We start from the raw sequence: 21248 nt of genomic DNA on the forward strand, positions 1-21248 counted from the left end.
CTATGATAAGATGAAAAATCTGGAGAGTTCTCCATCTCCAGAAGCCTAGATTGAGCTGTGGTGATGGAGGGGATGGCTAGGGGCTAGGGAAGCTGAGGAGAAGGGTCTAGCTGCAGACCTCCAGCTTCAGGCCCACCTCCACCGACGGACACCTTCCGGTCCCCAACTTGGAGAAGAAAGTGACGTCTGAGTTTATTTACCGCAGAACGGACTATACGATCAGGATACGATAGCTTGCCTCATAGTTTCACACGACATAGCCTATATCACGCACTTTGTACAGACTGTATTTATCTGAGAGTAGGATAACATTTGTATTACATAAGTAGCCTAATTGTGAGCGAGTAGCCTATTCATGAGCATGATCGCTAAAGTTAATTCAGTGGCATCAAGCCTTTACACTAAGCCGGACCCCATCTTTTTTTTTTTTTTCATAAGAAATAGGCCTAGCTGATTTTTTTTTATAGACCTATTGTACTTTAATAATTATGGTGAATTATTTATTATCTTACAAAGCAGAGGTTAATAATATTTGAGTTACATCTAAACATATGTGATTTCCGCAGTCACCCCACTGCCCCCACCAATGAATAGCCTACTTATTTTCTAGCAGACCTACTTTATTTAACCATGGTAAATCAATCTAACAAAGTAGTTGTTGATAAATATTACACTTATTTATTAACGATAAGCGTGATAAAACATTAAACTGGGAAATATAATACAGTGGTATGTAAACGTGGATGGAGGCGCGCTAAGGTGGAATAGTGATTTTCCTACTTAAAACACGTGATAACAACGTCCCAGCACTCGAGGTGGGCCTCTCTCTGGAGGGCTGGAGGAGTGCAGTCGGACGCTGTTGAGGCTGGGCGGGGTTGCGATCCCCATGGTTGCGATGAGGTGGCTGGGTGCTCTAGTGCTCCTACGAATGGATGTTCAGGGTGCGTCACCAGGGGGGTGGGGCCTAAAGGACGTTCATTTTGGGTGTGGAGTCAACTCGCGTTATCCAGCGCCAAATTCAAACTAGAGAAAGAAATACTGAGATCCAGAGCGACAGAAAACAAAAAGGGACTAAACACGTCTTGAGGTAAGTCAGAACTTACTATTACTAGAAACTATTCACTGAAAAGTACTTTGGACGTTTCGCTTTTGTACTGAAATGATTCACGTTCCAAGACATTTAGTTTATCCCAGGAATTACGATTTTATACACGAATGTGTTTGTTAAAAGAACAGTCGCATGCTGAAAACAGTTCGCTCTGGACTTTTGAATCTTGAAGGGTTAGGGTTACCCATCAATAGATTAATTCGGAAAGTCAATACTTTATCAATAGCACTGAAGGATAGAACACGATTCATGATACACATACAACGGTAAACCATCCATGCACACTAAGTACAACGTTGCAAATAACCCAAAACATAATATAAACACCATGCCATATGATTCCATGTAATCAAAGCATGCAAATTAAATACACATTTTCCACATTGTGTCGCCGATGGGAATCCGAAAACTACATCAACACTTTGATTATACCCATTCGTCAGATAGGCCTTCAGAATACAATACAATACAGCCTAGCAGATTGTATTAAGGAAGGCGTTATGTACTGTGAAATGTTTATACTCTTGCTTATTTACCTTTTTGAGTCATCCCAGTGACTCTGGTCTCTATATGACAATACTTAATTTATTCCCTGCTGTTATGATACAGATTTGACTTGACATGGTATAATTTATCTAAATTGGGTCGGCTTAGCTCAGGAGATAGCGCAAGTTGACTTGTAACCGGAATGTTGCTAGTTCGATCCCCGGGTCTCCTAGTGTCGATGTGTGCCTGAGCAAGACACTTAACCCTAACTGCTCCTGACGAGAGTTGACTCCGGTTGGTTGACTCCGCCGTTGGTGTGTATTAACCGTTGTAAGTGGATAAAAGCGTCTGCTAAATGCCCTAAAATGTAAATGTACCTAAATAATAAGAATATCTCCCCAGATCACCGCAATCTACCTAAATTGTATAATTTGGCAAACACTTTACTATATTGATGTCAAGCAAGAGACCACATCAAGAAACATGGTCTTCTTCTGGATTCACATACTCCTATTAATGCACGTTCCTCCCGATGTGGAAGGCAATAAACAGAGTAGGAGGAATGTGTTTTTAGTGTTCAATGCGTGTGACCTATTATTGCCTTCAATGCTCTCCTCTCTCCTGCAGATCCTCTGAGCATGACATCATCGATGATGACCGGGTATGGCAAGGCCATGGTCGGGGTGTGGCGGGCACACACCACCCTCGAGGAGTCGGACGACGCAGAGAGCTCTCCGGAAGCCCCCAGCCGCTTCCGCAAGCTCCGCTCGTCGTCCTCGCTCAACTCCCTGCGGATGACTCTGAAGAAACGCCTTCCGCTGCGATCCGTCCAGGCCAACTCCCTCCCGGAGAACCCCACCTGGGAACCGCTGCAGGAGCCGACCAAACCGAGCGCCATGGTCAAGCTAGCCCGCGGCGCCCGCCAGTCCGTGGGCGGAGTCTACCAGGTATAGTCTGCCAGTAACGCCACATTTGGGTGGTCCCAACATAAAGTAATAAAGTTGACCTGAAGATATTGGCTTATTTTGATGCAAGTAACGGGTTTGAAACATTTATAGAAAGAGAAGGGAGGAGGGTGTGATACCAGACCCATCAACATACCCGAATGTAATGAGCCCCACTTTGTGTCGCTGCGACTTCATCTATTCACTAGTAACACATCTTTACTAAATGTCTGACAATACCAACGGTACGTTCTAAAGAGAGTTTACTTTGGTGTATCGGTTCAAAATGATTGAGATGAGTCTTCCTCATAGGTGTAATAAAATGTTATCATAGATGATCAAGATAAGCCTTTTAACAAGCATCGCGTGAGCTTAATGTTTGAAGGAACTAACTCTTAACTAACTATCTGTCGGGAACTTTCTTGTGTTATCCAACTCCTGCATTGACCAAATTCCTTGTTTCATGCGAGTGCTTTCCATACATTTAAAGGATGAGGCCCACCATATATATATATATATATATATATATATATATACAAGCATGCCTTCCTTCTCTGTGTGTCACAGCGGCTGCAGAGGACCAGAGAGGCCAGGCAGGAGGAGTGTCTGGTGTCCACTCCCGGGCGAGTCGGAGAGCAAGAGGAGGGTGCTGAGGAGGGTGCTGCATCAACCTCTCACACCCCTCGGCGCAGACCTGTTGCTCTGGCGGCCACACCAACCCCTCGCCGCACCCCCAGAGGTTGTGCCACACCAGGACGCACCCCTGCGTCCAGGCGGCGGTCTGCGAAAAAGGGTACGCCTAAGGCTGGTGATGACGCGCGCGGGGTGAGGCCACGAGGAGGCCGGAGGCAGCTCGTGCGCATGGCCGCTTTGAGAAGCCCGTTCGCCTCGCCCAACACGCAGAACCAGAGACGGTAGGCTCTTACGAGACCGTGACGCACTCCCACTGTAGGCCACGCTGAGTTCATTCGCTTTCACGTGTTCTCTTGAATATTTTGGCCCTTTGTGTTCAGTGACAGTATAAAGAAGAAGATCCAAGACTTACCATGGAAGGAAACATCCCATTATTTAACAGCAACTATTTTTTTCACTTTCACTCCATGGTGGTATTAATTAAGATTATTTAACTTAACCCTGCCTGTAGGCCAGTGTAGGTTAGCAGTGTAGACCACTACCTCACTTATTGAGATCCTCACATTTATACTAAAATATCTGTTGGGTGATACATCGCTTCCTATTTCCTGTTCGACAGGAAGTTTGACCAGGACCTGGAGAGTGTGTCTAGTGGATTGAAGAGGCTCAAGCACCTTTCCAGGGCCTTCGACAGCTTCATTGGGAGAGACGACCGGTAACCCGACTATATCAAACTCTCACAACTCACAGTTCAAATACTTACTGCATTCCAGGCCTGCCTTTTGAATCAAGTTTCTTGAGCATGACGTTAAACTCATGTGTGTGTGTTTTTTTTTTTTTTTTAAGTGTGTTTCGGTTCACATTTATAGTTCTTTATTTATTAGTTAATTATTCATTTACAGTTCACAATATATTATCATAGTCACACTCGACTCTGTTAGTGTGTGTGTGCGTGTGTGTTGTGAAATAAGACTTGGAAAACGGTGTACTTGGCATTGACATTATTAGTATAATCCATTCTGTAACATTATATAAAGGAAGAGGTAGACTACTCATCCACCCAGCTCAAGAATTCCAGTTTGCAGCAGCTGGACTGACCTCCTCACCCTGCCTTCTCCCCACTTGCATTCTTCCCGCCTGAATTTAAAACTGGGTCAGTGTTTCTGGTATCCCGGGAGGGAAGGGGGCCCGTTGGAGCAGGAAGGGTGTGTGGTCATGGGAAGTGAAGCCAGATGAAGGACTCTTGTGTAGAGATCAGCTTCAGCTGCATTCCTGTCTATGCTAATGCTGACACACGAGACAAGAGGATGACTACTATGGATACATTGTGAGAGAAGGAGAAGTAATTGTGTGCAGTCAGCCTGGACGTTTTCTGGATGTCTTTCATAACTAACTAAAGAACCATATACCATTACCATATATATGTTCTAAATTACATCCAACCAAAACCTTTTGTTTTTCTCCTTAAACAGGAATTTCAACTATTCCCAAATTGCAGAGTAGTAATAAAGGTAAAGGCATCACATCGGTGGGCTGGAAACAAACAGAAACAAAGGCATGATTTGATGGAGAATTGCTATATTATATATTAATTATTGTAATTTTCAGATAATGTGCATGAGCGATGGCCCTGTGGCTGCATGGCAAAGCATGTTACCATCTTCTGTTCAACCTCCGAGTGTAATCTGAAAGTCTGTATAAGCAACAACAACACGTATGAAAGATGACTCTCAATGTTGTCATCTCCAAATAAACAATTTGCAGCGGCAATACAGTTCTGCCGCTGAGTACCTGTCTGCCTTCTGGCAATGGGTAAATGAATACGTTGCTTTGATGACACAGACCTCCATTCTCCATTTGTCTGGAGATGGATTATGCTGATCAAAGCAACCAAATAGTCCTGTGGACTGTGATGGTTTAATATCATTTTGAAATTGTAGGCCACAAAAGCTAAGCATCTACCTGCTGATGGCAGGACAGATGATACCTCTGAGCAAAGAGAAGAGTCCCTTTCATCATTGTTGGTCATTTCATTGGAGATGTTGACCATAATAATAATAACAACGATTTTCAACACCCTTACACTCTTGTTTCATCCGACTTAACAAAATAATGCTCTAACACTGCCCTCTTGCTGTCAACACCGCCTACCAGTCCCGTTACCTTGCGGTTACCGCTGCTCTCACGGTTGTCATGGTTTCCGACGACAGCGTTTACAACTGTAGCTCTCTGTTTCCAGGACCAGCGGCCTGGAGCGCGCGGGAGGAGCCATGCTGCGGAAGTTGGACCCGAACGGCAAACTGAGCCGCTCCAACCTGACGCGGCGCGCCACTAAGCTCTCACACGCGCTGGGAGAAGCGGCGCACACCACCACCACCAGCAACATCCGAAAAACCTAAACCCGACCCGACAGCACCTCTTGTTCTATTTCTGATATTAGTTTGTTACAGTCCCCATGTGCTTTGAATGTTCACGAGGGAATTTTTCTTGGACATAAAGTCGGGTGTGTGTTTAAAACCGGTACCTTTTGTGCTGTATTTTAGTCTCTGTTGCATAGTAACGTGTCTTGAGAGTCGCTAGTTGGGAGTCGGCGCTCTAGTTGTAGCTACAGTGGTCTGTTGTCATAGCGACCGCGCTCGAAGGGAAGATGGCGTGGGAGATTGAATGAGCTTTATGGAGTTTATGCGCTGTTCTGTCTAGCAGTGCACATTTCCCTTTTACATTGGAATACCAACCAAATGAAATAGTTACTGAGTATCGTTTGTTACATTTATTTTTCTAATGTGTTGTTTACTGTTGCACTACTTTTTATTTCAAACCTACGAGTTTAGTCACCAAGACCAAAATGATCTGTTAATTAACACTTTTACTACTCATGGACATAGAGGCTTTCCCCTCCATCAATATGCAAGACTAATTATGCCTTATAAGTTTCAGACACTATATTATGTATTACTTATATTATAGTATGTAAGTAGTAGTTTTTTTGTAGTTATTTACTGTTTTTCACTTTGTAATAGTACACCAATGAACAAATAATGCATGAGAATGCTGTCAATGCCCTATAATGTGATGTAATGATGCAGTGCATGGCAGTTTTCATGATCATGACTGTTGTCAAAATCCTTCCAGTTCCTATTGTTAAGGTGAAAGGGATCGACAAGCATTTTATTTTTTATTTTTACAATTGATGTATAATGTGTAGCTTCACAATAAATGGTAAACCTTTTTAAATAGCTGTCTGTTTCAATATAGCTCTATGTCTCCCTCTGGTGCGACCGTGCGACATTATAAGAACGAACCGTGTCGTTTTCCCTGCACTATTTGAGGCGTTAGGTTTATCCCTCGCAGCGCTCCGTCCAGAGCGGCTACGCCCATTGTGACGACGCTCCGCCTGCTTCTCTCCGGCTTTGTACCAAGCCCTGAAACCACGCTGCGGCTACCTTCTGCGAGACAACGGGGCTGCTAAACATCAGAATATGGCCCTCCACGTACCCAAAGCTCCGGGCTTTGCCCAAATGTTAAAGGACGGTGCTAAGGTGAGGCTGGGATGTCGGCGGGACGATTTGGTTTAGGTCAATAAAAACAGTCGCTAAAAATCAGAGCTAACCCGTTAGCTGCCGTGTGGGGAAGCGGCTTGGTGCGTGGTCATGTGGGAGAGTTCTAGAACGCTCAGGAGACAGGCCGCGCGCACCTCCCGATGCTCCTGCAAGCGTGCCTGTTTACAGTGTCCAGTAACCCCAGCATGCTGTATTCACGCCTGTAGCTACGGAAATAAAGGTATCAACGTTATAGTACGATGGGATGAAATTGGTGAAAACCCTAACATTACCTAGCTAGATGTTGGCATGCTAACCAGCTTACGGGCGATTCCTTCAGTCCGATTTTTGGGGCGACAGTTATGTCGTACACCTGATGCATTCTGTTTTTAAAAAATGACACGTTTTTCTTTAACCTAGATCTATTCATGATTGGTACTATTTGTGTGTTGCTTTCCACGATGACTCTTAACAATGGGTTTGAAGGGCCCATCCCGTTCTGTAGCAGTAACACCCTAGCCTTAACCCTCTTTGTGACAGGACGTCAAGTGTTTTTCGGAAAATTATAATGCTTTTTTGTATTATATAGAATGTATAAATGCTGGTTATACCTATACAAACGTAGTTATTTTCCACCCCTGTAGCACTATTCTGGACTTGAGGAAGCGGTGTACCGTAATATCAAAGCCTGTAAGGAGCTGTCCCAGACAACACGCACTGCTTATGGACCAAATGGTAAGCATACGTCGTTAAACATTAATGTTTTAAGACTAAGCGATAGATTCTGGGTTCAAAACCCAATGTCTGCAGTCTACTTTGTGTAATGTTGCATTGGAAAAAAGTTATTCAATAAGCAATGTGTGTGTTTTCCAACCTTATCCCAGGCATGAATAAAATGGTCATTAATCACCTGGAGAAGCTGTTTGTCACAAATGATGCGGCAACAATTCTGAGAGAGCTTGAGGTAAAAATAGACCTATCCAAATCATTACTTAAATATATATATCCATATGAATATCGATATATATATATTGCCATTGAATCAGAATGTTTAATTGTCATTGTCATTATCAGGTGCAACATCCAGCAGCCAAGATGGTGGTGATGGCATCCCACATGCAAGAACAAGAGGTTGGCGATGGGACCAACTTTGTCCTGGTGTTTGCTGGTGCTCTCATGGAGCTGGCTGAGGAGCTTCTCAGGATGGGGCTCTCAGTGTCCGAGGTAAACACAGATCTTGCTGTTGAGCATTGACGATTACGTTTTCTTATCATGGGAATGATCACACACAAAAGGGGTAATGGGTTTTTGCCCATCTAAGAAATCCCCGCACTGTGTTGGTTCTTGGGGCCAAACAAACAGCCACAGCATTTAACACTTGTCTCCTCAAAACAAGAGGAATTGACACTGGTGACTATAAAATGCCTCCATTTGTGTTTGTCATCAGGTGATTGAAGGCTATGAGATCGCATGCCACAAGGCTCTGGAGATCCTTCCTGACTGCGTGTGCACCTCTGCCAAGAATCTTCACGACATCACAGAGGCAACGGCTCTTATTCGCCCAGCGGTCATGAGCAAACAGTACGGCAACGAAGACTTCCTGGCCAACCTCATCGCTCAGGCCTGTGGTGAGTCAGGATCCCTAGTCCATCTTGCATAGGATCTCTCATGTATAGGAACCTGGTCCATCATGTATAGGAACCGTTATGGCAAAGTATCCACGACAATGGCATATTCAGATGGTTATCGTTTCTGCTGCCATGTTGAATGTTTTCCTTCTTCTTTCAGTGTCCATCTTCCCAGAGTCTGGCAATTTCAATGTTGATAGTGTCAGAGTATGCAAGATCTTGGTAAGTTCCAATCACGTGCAGACAATGTCAGTGTTTCCCACACATAGGCCAATGTGTGGCGCTGCGCCACAGATTGAACAACGAGCACCACAAATTGATTCGGCTTTTCTGCAATTTTTAAATGTAACTCCACCAGCCCGTAATCGCCCCCCCCCCCCCCGCTCATTTTCTATTATCGATAATACCCACCCACCCTGTCAATAACTCCACCAGCCTGTAATCCCTCCCCCCTTGTCAACAAATCCGCCACACATTGCTACCTGGTCTGTGGGAAACACTGAATGTGATTATATGATGGTTCAAATATTTTATTTGTTGTATTATGTTAGTTTGAGTCGATGAACTATTCAGAATGGCTGAGGGACTAAACATCTACCTGTTCCCTGTAGGGTTGTGGTATCACAGCCTCCACCATGCTGCACGGCATGGTCTTCAAGAAGGAGTTGGAAGGAGACCTCACATCCGTCAAAGATGCCAATATCGCTGTGTTCTCCTGCCCCTTTGACTGCATGGTGACAGAGACCAAAGTAAGAGTTGTGACTTCTTGAAATTTTTGTTCTTAAAAGCCAAACTATGCTTTCATATTTGCTTCAAATGTTGACTCTAATGTCGTTATTTATTGTGGTTTGGCTTCTTTTGACATTTAGTTGTTGTGGTTGGAGAATACATGAAATGCCACCTAGGGTATATCGTACTGCGGGAAAAAGTGCAGGCTGGATTAGATTGAATCTTCATTAATGGATTTTATTCCTGCCTGCTCAGATTTGTAGTCCAAGTACTTCATGTAAACAACTGGGGAGACATAAGTACTGAATGGGTTCATAAGCAGGAAATTAGGTCATCAAGTTAAACACGTGGATTTACCATGGCTGTCTCGCAGGGCACGGTGTTGATAAAGAACGCCAAGGAGCTGTTGAACTTCAGCAAAGGGGAGGAGGACATGATGGAGGCCCAGATGCAGGCTATCAAGGAGACCGGCGCCAACGTGGTGGTCACCGGGGGCAAGGTGGCCGACATGGCCCTGCACTACGCCAACAAGTACAACCTGATGGTTGTCCGGTAGGTGTACTTATCCTCCCCTGACCCCACGTGACTCCTCTTTACATACAATAGAGGTCACTTTGCATGACACTGTTAAGTTATATAAAAGTATAGAAGAAGCCTTGCTGGATATTGTTGTGAAATCTGGGGCTGGATAGCCTAGTGTTAAGGGTGTTTGACCCACAGCTGAAAGGTACTGGGTTGAACCCCGATGTCTCCAATCCTACCTGTAGGCTTTCTTGAGAGAATGTCCAAATCCTTATCTTGTGATTAATTACATGTATATTAAATTGTAAACTAAAAAGTAAATGTTACTAAAGAGTTAACGGTTGATCGCAAAGGTCATTGTGGTTGACGTGACGCAATCTGCTTCTTCCCGAACAAGATTGAATTCCAAGTGGGATCTCAGAAGGTTATGCAAAACAGTTGGAGCCATCGCCCTGCCCAGGATGGTGAGAAAGGCAGCATGTCTGCTTCCTTTTGATCATCCCTCAAAACTGACCCTTATGTTTAACTAAAATCAATCAGTCTGTCTAACTTGACCTTTGACCTTGATGCAGACCCCTCCGACCCCAGAGGAGATGGGTCACTGCGACAGCGTGTACCTGTCTGAGGTGGGAGACACCCAGGTGGTGGTGTTCAAGCATGGTGAGTCCTGGCGTCGCACCACCTACAACATAACCCCGTACTTAGTGCATTGTGAGCTCCGAACAATTTCTTCTTCATAATTACATAGGCTTAAGTTTAATCTTAAGTTCAGTATTTTCATTACATTTTGTTTAACATTTTAAGAGAATAGAAAAAAAGAATATTAAAAAATCATGGAGAGCTGCACATGCCTACTATCATGTGCTTATTTTTTTCTAACAGAGAAGGAAGATGGTGCCATCGCCACGATGGTGCTCCGAGGCTCCACTGACAACTTGATGGACGACATCGAGAGGGCAGTAGATGATGGCGTCAACACCTTCAAGGTTCTGGTCAGGGTAAGTGGCTCCCCCTTATTCTCACAATCTACCATAGTAATAAAGACGGTTAATGGACTCCCATACCCTAAGACCCTACCTTTTTGTATTCGGTACAAAGAGGCTGTTGCCATTACAATTCACCATCAAATGTCAAATACAATGGCGTAAAATGAAATGACAAATGTTAATGCCAAACAATTCTCGTCGCCTGTTCCTCCATCCAGGACAAGAGGCTTCTACCTGGAGCAGGAGCCACAGAGATTGAGCTGGCCAAGCAGATCGCCGCCTACGGAGAGGTATGCTTCATTTAAGATCGCCTGCCTCTTAAGGTGTAGTGCAGGTCACCTAGTCAACAAAGGGCTGCTGGTCCTGTCAAGCTTATTGTTTCAGTTCACGGTTGTTGTCACCACGGCCGGTCTGTGAATCTGCGGCATTGATCACAAATGATCTCCATGGACTACAGTTAGTTAAGATGTTAAACATTGTGACTTTAAATGTATATCTTCCTCCCCCTCTCTCTGTGAAGACGTGCCCTGGACTTGAGCAGTACGCCATCAAGAAGTTTGCGGAGGCGTTCGAGGCGGTTCCCCGCGCACTGGCGGAGAACTCAGGCGTCAAGGCCAACGAGCTGATCTCCAAGCTGTACGCTGAGCACCACAAGGGGGGCAAGAACATGGGCTTTGACATTGAGGTGCGTGTATAGTGCATGTATAAGGCCCTGTTTATCCCCTCATCCACTTGGGAAGGTCTAGTTCCAGGCCAATTTGTTTTCCTGTAGTATTTTTTTTTTATTAATTTTTTTTTTTCAGCACAGATTTATTCTCTCACCGTTGGACACCATTTTAATTGCAGTGATTTTATTAAATGTATTAATGTATGTATTAAACGTGCTTCTTGTGCTCTGTGTTGGTCTCCAGGGAGAGGGCCCTGTTGTGAAGGACATGCTCGAAGCCGGTATTCTGGACCCGTACCTGGTCAAACACTGGGGAATCAAACTGGCAACCAACGCCGCCATCACAGTGCTGAGAGTGGACCAGGTACACGCACGTGCAACATTCGCATGATGGATACAAACGCTTTATAAATTGCAAAATATATCTATATAAATGCAACTAGTTCAAAATAGTACATGTGTAAATTGTAAATGTGCTTGACGTCACGGTTCCTGATATGTGGTATGTGCCAAGCATCCATGAGTTTAAAGGAAGGAGGTCATCGGTGGACAGGAAGTAGTTAATCGCCTTTGATTTTAAGTGTCTCTGTGACCTTTAGCTCAGACATGTTTTAATAGAACATATGCATATTGTTAAATTGAAACGGACTAGTGCTGTGACACATGGAACGGACTAGTGCTGTGACACATGGAACGGACTAGTGCTGTTAACACATGGAACGGACTAGTGCTGTTGCACATGGAACGGACTAGTGCTGTTGCACATGGAACGGACTAGTGCTGTAACACATGGAACGGAAGTGAACAGTATTCTATCCATGGGCCAGATCATTATGGCTAAGGCTGCAGGGGGACCCAGAACCCCTAAGCAGAGAGGCCACTGGGACGACGATGATGCACCTGAAAAGTTTGATACCAGCCACTAGAGGGCGCTCACACCCTCTCTCAGCAGGTGCTGGAATGCGAGTGATTTGAAAACCGGAACAATCTGCACCAGTTTGACTCACTTGCTCGTGGTGTACTAAAGTGTGGTTTTATTCTGCCTGTGACTAACATTGTGTGAATACGCGAAATGGAATTTAGTTTGTGTGAAGAAATATCCAACCAAATCTTAATACTTGAAGATCTCCAGTAATGGGCATTCATTATCACTCACAATCACTCTGTTTCTGTAAAGAAAACACGTGTGGTGGCATGATGCATGTGTTTTGGTTTAGTTTATTTGCAACCAATACTCAAATGTCTTCATATTTTCTGCGTGCGTTAATAATATGTAAAACTTGCAGATATCGCTCCGGTATTGTATGCAGTTACACAGCGCATGGCTGTGTGAGTGTGGAGCCTTGTAGCTAGTCTCTAATCCGCCTCTCTCCTTCTCAGATCATCATGGCCAAACAGGCCGGCGGGCCCAAGCCCCCTCCCCAGGGCAAGAAGGACTGGGACGATGAAGACTGAACCGTGACCTTATAACCTCACGCCTGGCCTGCTCCCTCCTTGCATTCGACACCCCCTTTTTTTTCTACTGTTATTTAAAACGGAACAGTCTGGTTTACATCTGTAGCGAATGACCGTTAGTCCAAGTACACCTGTTGAGAACGCACTGTCAGCTTTTTATGTTTCGAGTCACTAATAAAAAGTACCTTCATCTGTTGTTGGTCTACAATGTTTCATGGAAAACTGTCAATGGTGTCTTTTCTGAGAGCAGAGTTTTAAATGGCCTTCAGTTGATGGTTAGTGTTGAGACATCCACCTGGATCAATTTAATGGAGGGATGATGTGTGCTACTAAACCTATTGAGCTAAATGCTGTGGATGCAGTTGTAAATTACACAATGCTGAGGCAGAGACAACTGGGATTCAAACAGCTGGTGTTCAGGGTGAGGGAACATATCTAGTCTAGCATCCTAACTAGACATTAATTGAGCATCACATCTCTAGAAAAATGCAATGCATTGCAAATTCAAAGATTATTTCGCAAGACAGATGTAGGCAATATGATGCAAGTGACACACAAGTTTGACCTTTTAATCTATTTGAGCGAAGGCACTTGGTGCAAAAATGGCACAATAAGCAATTTAATGCACTTCTACTTTGTATTGTGCGCATCTTTAGTCCAATGAACTCATTTTCAGTTATTGATAAGCGTTGGAACGCATACAATAAGATAAATAGGCACTTTACCATTAAAATCCATTTGAATTACAAATCTGGAGACTTGTAATAAATTCATCTTATAACATGAACGTGCTTGTAGTTGTTCATTGAAGATGGCAATTTAATGTAGCAGGAGGCTATTTAAGGCAATCGTTGTGCGTAGAGCGTAATGTAGGACAGGCCACTGTTGGTGTGTGGGTGGGGATGGGGGGATGGCGCTGGGGAGAGATTGCAGTCTCATTGGATAGAATAGACGTAGGCGGACTTACGTCGACGCTGTCCATAAAGGGGATTAACTTGTTTATCTCGCCGAATCTTGCATATGTTTGTGTGTACACGCGAGGCATTTTTTTAATTACTAAACAATAACCGAGCGACGTAACAAGTGCTCCATAGATGTAGGCCTACTTCATTGTTTTGGTCAATAACAGTCCTGGATCAACGCTGCGTTTGGAAGTGATCCGCACGCCACGGTGCACGGCGCGTATTGCGATGCGAGTGCATGGTTGAGAGGACGTCCCGCTATGAGGTCGCTGTGGTGATCACCGTCCGGAGATGGGGGCCGATGCCAGTAGAACTAGGAAGGTGAGTGGATTGTTGTAGTGTCATATGATAGTGCAGTGTTGACTTCACGACAATTGGCAACAATTAAAACAGGGGAAGCAACTACATTTTCTACTTTAGTCACTCCATAATTACGCCTGCTAAATGCAACACACCGCATATAGACACTTCACACGTATCAGTGGAATTTGGAAAAATAATGGATATTCGATATCCCATAAATAAAGGACTGTGTGTTAGGATTGACATGATGTATGTTTTCTGTATCACACATCGTTAGGGCATAATGACATCTTGCATGCTTGAGCGCACACATCTTGCGCCAGAGAGCAGCGAATCGTATATGGCGCCCTAGGGAGTTTCACAGGGTGACTAGTGACTACTATATAGGCCTACGTATGTGGGGAATGGAGAAGGTTGAACTAGAAGAAAACCGTATCCCTCCCCTTCTCCCTATCTCATCTCGGCATAAAAAATATAATTAGGTCTATATTCTGTTTCATTTTTATGTCTGAACATTGACTTGAGACCGGAGTCAAACTTGATGTATTCTTCAAACAATATGATTATGATAACTTGAGATAAACATTATGACACATCTCAAAGTCAAAAGTTAAGGTCTGAGTTTCACGTGCAATACTGCCGCCTAACCATGGATGTATTGCTTCGCACCAAACGCATAACTGTACGGCATTGTGGGTGATAAACACCTCTGGAGTGACCACCATTTTGGACTCATTCCCTCAGGCCTCAGACGGACGATCTCGCCGCGTTCTATTCAGTTTTTCAGACCAACGGAACAACGCTTATAACGGGCGGCTGGGATTCCCCCGAGGGCGCGTTGAGCGGCTAATGAAACGCTGCCGTTCTCTCCTGCTACCCTCCAGGGGCCCAGCGAGGACCAGCAGAGCTCCTCCGGGTGGCGTGGCTTCCTCTCCGGGGCGGGCCTGTCTCTGCCGGGGGGTCTGTGCCACCTGGCCCCGGCGGCTCTGCGTCTGGGCCCCCGGAGGATGCTCCAGACCAAGGCCCCCGACATCCCCGACCACGTGCTGCGCCTGGCAGGGGTGGGGCCCGACAGGCTGAGGGCCGAGTGGAGCCTGCCCAACTTCATCTCCATGTTCCTGCCCGAGTTCCCCCACAGGAGCGGCCCTGGGCCGCAGGACTTCCAGGTAGGCAGCAAGACAAGTGAGCTCACCTCCTTCCCCTGACCGCCTTTCCTCCTACGACGACTTCCTCTCTTATTCCTCACCTCTTCCTTGGCTTAGTCCTCACCTCCTCTATTCCTTCTCTCTTCCTCACCTCCTCCCCTTCCTCCCATCCTCCTCCTCTTCCTCCCCAGCTCCTCTCTTCCTCACCTGTTCCTCACAACCTCCTCCACTATCTTCCCATATCCTCTCTTTCTCTACTCTTCCTCACCAACTCTTCTCTTCCTCCTCCTCTTCCTCACCTCCTCCTCTTCCTCCCCATCTCCTCTCTTCCTCCCCACCTCCTCTCTTCCTCCCCACCTCCTCTTTTCCTCATCTCCTCCCCTTCCTCGGCTCCCCTCTTCCTGCCCACCGCCTCTCATCCTTCTCTACCACCTTCCTCTTCTCCCCACCTCCTCTCTTCCTCATCACCTCCTCTCCTCTTCCTCAGCTTCCTCTTCCTCTCTACCTCCTTCCTCACTTCCCCCCTCCTTATCACCTCCTCTCTTCTTCCTCACCGGATTGGCCACCTCCGCAAGATCAGAAAGTCCTATACAGCGATGCTTTGCGTGTTGGCAATGAGAAGAACTGTCACTACTACCATTAATACTTTATCTCCTTGCATTTCTGGATACTACTCTGTACTTATTCTACCTCTTTATATATTAATACCATGGCTGGTCTCTACTCTCCTGTGACACGCTACAGGTGCTCGGTTACATTGCCAAAGGATCTTTCGGACCCATCCTGAAGGTCAAAGACAAGGTCAAACAGAAAACCTACGCAGTCAAGGTGACTTGGCTATATTTTTGTATCCTCCGGTCTGTTGTCACACATGAATGTTCACTTCAGTAATTCTTTCTGAAACTGAAGTAAGACCATACTATTTGAATAAATGTTTTGTGTTCTTTCTAACCCAGAGAGGCCATACCAAAGTATTGTTGTGGGTTTTTGACTTATTACTAAAGGTTAAACCAAAGTATTATTGTGTTTTTGTCTTCTTTCTAAAGGTTATACCCAAGGCTGAGATCTTGAGGCATGGTGTTCTGGAACAATCTAAAGAGGAGGTCATAGTCCAGGTATGACACTGAGATTGACCACAGGAGGGACAAGGAGATCATGCAATTCTCCATTCTACAATATCATGTGCTAACAAAGTAACACATATAGTTCACATCCAGCAGAGCTGACTACTCAAAGACCTCTGTTGACCCAGTCACACGGATGCTACACCTGTTGCTCCCGGTAACAGTGGTCACCACGTCCCTCTGGTGCCATCTGGCTCACTAGCCTCAAGCGTGTTGTCCAAAGGCTACCTCCATACCCTCGTTTCAGATAGAAGGCCAGGCCTAGTCCAGGCGCCTCCTAAACCACTGGTCGCAATGGAGATGTGTTTCAGGTTGACCTTTCACCTTTTGCCCCCAGCGTCAGGTCCATCACCCATTCGTCCTTGACCTCCAGGACTGCTGGCAGACCCAGCGCCACCTCTACATTAGTGAGTCACGTGGATAGAAGTGACCCAGCCCTGCCCGGTCGCCCTGCTCCCTCACCCCCCCTCTCCCTCACCTCCCTACCACTAGCATGTGTGCCAGGTTGTAGCTGTATTCCTGGCCAGTGAGTAGCACAGCCCTGTGCCAGTATGTAGTCGTAACCCTACTTGGTATATCTATCTTAACTCTGGCAAAAATGTAATCAGAGACCTGACCAGTATATAGTCCTAACCCTGTCCAGAATGTAGTCGTAGCCCTGGCCAGTATGTAGTCATGGTCCCATGTATAGTATTAACCATAATCTGTATTAGGGTTAATACTATCTATTTACTAGTCTAAGCCATTGTAAGTATGCAGCCATATCCCTTACCAGAATGTAGTCAGAGCCCTTGCCAGTATGTAGTTGTGGCACTGTCCCAGTATATAGCTTTCACTGTAGTCAGTACGTAGTCATATCTGTGGCATTCATACTGCTTCATAAAGTATAGAGTATACATAGTGGTGGGGTTGCTGTTCCTTCAGATCATAGGTATACATACCGTAGTGGTGGGTTTGCAAATACTGCCTCCCCCTTGTTTCCTCCTCTGAAACCCCTGGCTGAGAACGGGTCATGTGTTTGCCTCCCACCAACGTCCCATATGTGGAAGATCGCTATTTGACGCAATCCCAAAAGTGTGCCAGAGCTGCCTGTCCTCTCCTTTCCTCCGCTCTCCTCCCAAGTGAACTCTATTTATAGAGGCCTGTACCTCACCTACAAGTCTCAGAGGACCTCACCGGACCACCACCCCCTCACCACCTTCTCACCCAGAGCCCTGCTGTGTGTTTTTACATTTAGCGGAAGACGTATTTCCTAATGATTGTCCCAATATACGTAAAAGCTATCCTCACCGCCTCCTCTTCCTCCTCACCTCCCTCACCTTTTCTAGCCTCCCTGAGTGCATCTCAACCCGCAACGTGACCCCTTAAGTGACCCCAATATATACCATGTCCATATTGTCAGTGTTATCTGATCATGTGTGTGTCTGCTATTGACATGTGTGTACTTTTATTGCCTATGTGCACTTTATTTGTAAAGTGTTCTTGGGTACCTTGAAAGGCGCTTTTAAAATAAAATGCATTATTATTATTATTATTATTATTATTATTATTATTAAGCCTGTGTCTGCTCCCACAGTGTGTGACTACTGCAGCACAGGGGACCTGTACACATACTGGGTGATGATTGGTCGGTTCTCAGAGGACACCGTGAGGGTGTATGCTGCCGAGCTGGGAAGTGCTCTGGGTGAGTAGACTGCAGGATAGAACTCAGTGCAACAGAACTGCGCTGTTCCTAATAAAGGGGTGTGCTTTCATTTGGCAGTGGCTTGTATCCAAAGTGACCTACAGAGAAGACATCTTTAGATGCATGTCATAGATGAGCCAGATAGGAATTAGGCATCTTGCTCAGAGATGCCTGCAGGCCTTTGCGTTCCAATTCAGAACCTAACCTCTTGATTGTATTCCCCCTATTCGTTCCCATTTCTCCAAAGTTAAAGATTTTTTTCTTCTCAGACATTTGCAGCATATGCAATGCAGTCTACATTTTATTTTGAAATAACCTTTAAGTGTGATGCTATCATCCTTTACAGAAATGCAGAAATGATAAGAAGAAGAAAAAATAACAGTTTAATATGAACGGTATATGAACGGCTGTATTTTCTGAACTGTATTTGTTTGAACTAATTCTTGTTTCTTAGGATTTCTTCACGATTTCGGAGTCATTCACAGAGATGTGAAGGCAAGTGTGGAAAGAAATTATTATTCTATCATAATTATATAAGTATGTTTCTATTAATCAATTCGACATAATTGCGTTGGATTAATGATTTTAATATAGTAAGACAATTTTTGTTTTGTTTTTACATTCAGATGGAGAACATCCTGCTTACAGAAAATGGTACAAGCATTACATTTGTTTGTTCGTCCACCAGAAAGCGCTATTAAATCTATTTGTTTAGCGTCCACCAATGCGCTATTACACTTAACATCCACCAGAGGGCGCAGTTACATCAGTTTGTTTCTTAGCCTCCACCAGGGCGCTATTGCATCGTTCGGTTTTTAGATGGTAACCAGAGAACGCTATCATATAAATTTGGCGACACAAACAGAACATTCGAGAGAACAGTCTTGAAATTAGATAGCTGGAAGTACATCAATTAATGCTGCTTTACACAAATGAAGCCTACACTTCTCACCACATATCATATATCAACAATAAATATATCCCTGTACTAACTATATAACTATATAAGGATTCACAGGATTCCATTTTAAACATATATTTATTGATATTAAATAAAATGTTGCAGTTCACGTTATAGATTATAGCATAGCATATTCAATTCTATGTACCATTTTCAACCAAATAAGTAATATTCCTTTTTCTTATTTTCTTATCTTGTACAGGCCACCTCCGTTTAGCAGATTTTGGTTTGTCCCGTCGGCTGGAGCGCGGCGGACGGGCCTTCACCATCTGTGGAACCATCCAGTACATGGGTGAGAAACACTGCAACGTCGCATACTGGAAGTACAATAGCTTCAACTATTTAATGATAACGATAGGAAAACAGTAGGAAAGTGAACACGTCAGGTGTGCTACATGAAAGTCTTGTCTCTGTCAGCTCCTGAGGTCCTGAGTGGTGGGCCCTACAACCACGCTGCTGATTGGTGGTCCCTGGGCATCCTCCTCTTCTCATTGGTTACTGGAAGGGTAAGGCAATTTCCCTTGCGTCTGAACAGTGGGGGGGAAAAAAATGTTGAAGCTATAGAGCTAAGCTAAGCTAAGCTACGTAGAAGCTACAGGCGTGCTAAACACACGTCTGCCCCCACCCCCCTTCTCAGTTCCCCGTGGCTCCGGAAGTGGACCACTGCCTGATGCTGCGGAAGGTCCGCTGCTTCCCCTACGAGATGCCCCTGGACCTGTCCCCCCCGCTGGTCATACTCATCACAGAGGTCCTGCTCATCAACACAACCTCCACTGGGGAACTGCCACGCTCTGCTACTTTTTTTTTAAAATATATATACAAAAGAGTACTGCTTCACAGCGTGATGTTTGTAATAATTGCAGCCCTGCAGCCTCAGTATTTCGTGGCGTTACAGTAACGGCCCAGAGCTGGTAGTTTGACGCGGTCCTCCTCTGTTCCACAGCTGCTGTGTAAGACGCCAGCCAGACGTCTCAGGACACTGGACCGGTTCCGACGGCAGACCTTCTTCCATGGAACCACGTCGGACCTGGTCCTGCTCCAGCGCCAACCCGTTGATGTACTGGACCTTCTCAGATATGGATTGGATTAGATTAGATGGGTAGTTAATCCCTGGGGGGGAAATGTATGTTTAGACATCAAATTTGGGCATATTCATGCCGTTGTTTTAGGGTATTGTAAATGAGCGTTTAGTAGTAGTAGTAGTAGTAGTAGTAGTAGTAGTAGTAGTAGTAGTAGTAGTAGTAGTAGTAGTAGTAGTAGTAGTAGTAGTAGTAGTATGATACATGTGATTAGTAAGCAGGAGAAGGGATTTATTCAGGTGTTATTCAGAGTTTAATCAGGGGTAATTCAGCGGTTATTCAGGAGTCTCTATTCTCTGCTCTCCAGGTGATCCTAGAGCTGAGAGAGCGACCGGACCGCTCGGCCAAGGCTCGGCGGGGGCTGACCTTGTCCCTGCAGCCGTTCAGGGGCTTCGACTACGACTCTCTGCTCAGCCCACCCGAGACCCCCGTTGCACGCGGGGACGAGCTCACACGGACCCTTCCCTCCTCGGCCCTGCCTGGCCTGGGGCAGCCCCTCGACGACGTCACACAGAGAGCCCCCGCCCCCGCCCCCGTCCTGCCTGGCCCGGCGAGCCTGCTCCTGCGTCAGGCGTCGGTGGAAACGGTCTCTCGGCGTGAGGTGTTTGTGTGAAGAAAGGTTGGAAATAGTACCGCTGTGAAATTACAAGGCTACTTGTTTGGACACTCAGATAAGGGGTCAACTGTGCAAAGCGCGGAGGGGGAGCGGACTGCGACCAATCGGTCAAGTTCAATTACCTTGACTTCCGTTTCTTTGTTGTAACTGTGGGGTATCAATGCACGTATTCCGAAACAATTTGCCTTCCTGTGATGAATACGCAACACTTCATCACATTGGTTTACATAACGTTACTGATATTTTCCCAGAACAATATATTTGTTGTAACAGGACTATATTTTCTTTCAATTTATTTTAGACAGAAAATCTATCAGGATGAGTTAAAGCAATATCATTCCTGTTGTGGTTGATCAGGTATTTTCGCTCACGGTAACTACAAGTTTTTGTAGACCTTGAGTTCTCTCTCCTCTTATTATGGAGGTCAGTCTGCAAACCATATGAGCAGCACAGTGCGATCCTGTCCATATTCTAGGGGTAGGCAACATGGCCCTGAAACTATGCATACATGCAATATTTTTTAAAAGGTGATTGTTTGCCCACTTCAATCTACCAGTGTATTCCAATTTATCTTTCTGTTAATTATGATTTAAGACTAGCAATGACCGTGACTATGATAAGTATTTAAACATCAGAATTGTGTACTGGATGCAGGGTGCAGGATACAACACTGTTGG

At 45.1% G+C, this 21248-nt stretch overlaps 3 protein-coding genes across 5 annotated transcripts; all 3 read left to right on the forward strand.

Moving 5' to 3' along the window:
* The first annotated feature begins 1012 nt into the window (after positions 1-1012).
* On the forward strand, positions 1013-6268 carry pimreg (PICALM interacting mitotic regulator). 2 transcript variants are annotated; one of them, XM_084474376.1, is made up of 6 exons: positions 1013-1087; positions 2222-2541; positions 3106-3452; positions 3791-3886; positions 4644-4682; positions 5411-5547. In XM_084474376.1, the coding sequence occupies exons 2-5, from the start codon at positions 2233-2235 to the stop codon at positions 4672-4674; spliced, it is 783 nt and encodes a 260-aa protein (XP_084330502.1). In that variant the 5' UTR covers positions 1013-1087; positions 2222-2232; the 3' UTR covers positions 4675-4682; positions 5411-5547. The 2 variants fall into 2 exon arrangements, with proteins under 2 accessions (XP_084330502.1, XP_084330503.1); XM_084474377.1 differs by lacking the exon at positions 4644-4682 and having other exon boundaries at positions 5411-6268.
* Positions 6269-6564: 296 nt separating this feature from the next.
* Positions 6565-12893, forward strand: cct8 (chaperonin containing TCP1, subunit 8 (theta)). 2 transcript variants are annotated; one of them, XM_084474365.1, is made up of 16 exons: positions 6565-6710; positions 7355-7445; positions 7595-7674; positions 7785-7934; positions 8158-8338; positions 8499-8560; positions 8950-9087; positions 9441-9619; positions 9987-10053; positions 10162-10249; positions 10472-10587; positions 10794-10865; positions 11096-11260; positions 11487-11606; positions 12070-12194; positions 12623-12893. In XM_084474365.1, the coding sequence occupies exons 1-15, from the start codon at positions 6651-6653 to the stop codon at positions 12166-12168; spliced, it is 1668 nt and encodes a 555-aa protein (XP_084330491.1). In that variant the 5' UTR covers positions 6565-6650; the 3' UTR covers positions 12169-12194; positions 12623-12893. The 2 variants fall into 2 exon arrangements, with proteins under 2 accessions (XP_084330491.1, XP_084330492.1); XM_084474366.1 differs by lacking the exon at positions 12070-12194.
* Positions 12894-13950: 1057 nt separating this feature from the next.
* rskrb (ribosomal protein S6 kinase related b) lies at positions 13951-20568 on the forward strand (the record flags this gene model as incomplete). The annotated part of the gene is made up of 13 exons (XM_084474280.1): positions 13951-13980; positions 14847-15128; positions 15852-15935; positions 16154-16222; positions 16569-16638; positions 17808-17915; positions 18370-18410; positions 18542-18569; positions 19079-19168; positions 19294-19382; positions 19514-19624; positions 19820-19933; positions 20263-20568. 13 exons carry the CDS (start codon positions 13951-13953, stop codon positions 20566-20568), a joined length of 1422 nt encoding a protein of 473 aa, XP_084330406.1.
* Between the last annotated feature and the right edge of the window lie 680 nt (positions 20569-21248).

This window comes from Micromesistius poutassou (genome assembly GCF_964030765.1).
Source record: "Micromesistius poutassou genome assembly, chromosome: 10".
Lineage (NCBI taxonomy): Eukaryota > Metazoa > Chordata > Actinopteri > Gadiformes > Gadidae > Micromesistius > Micromesistius poutassou.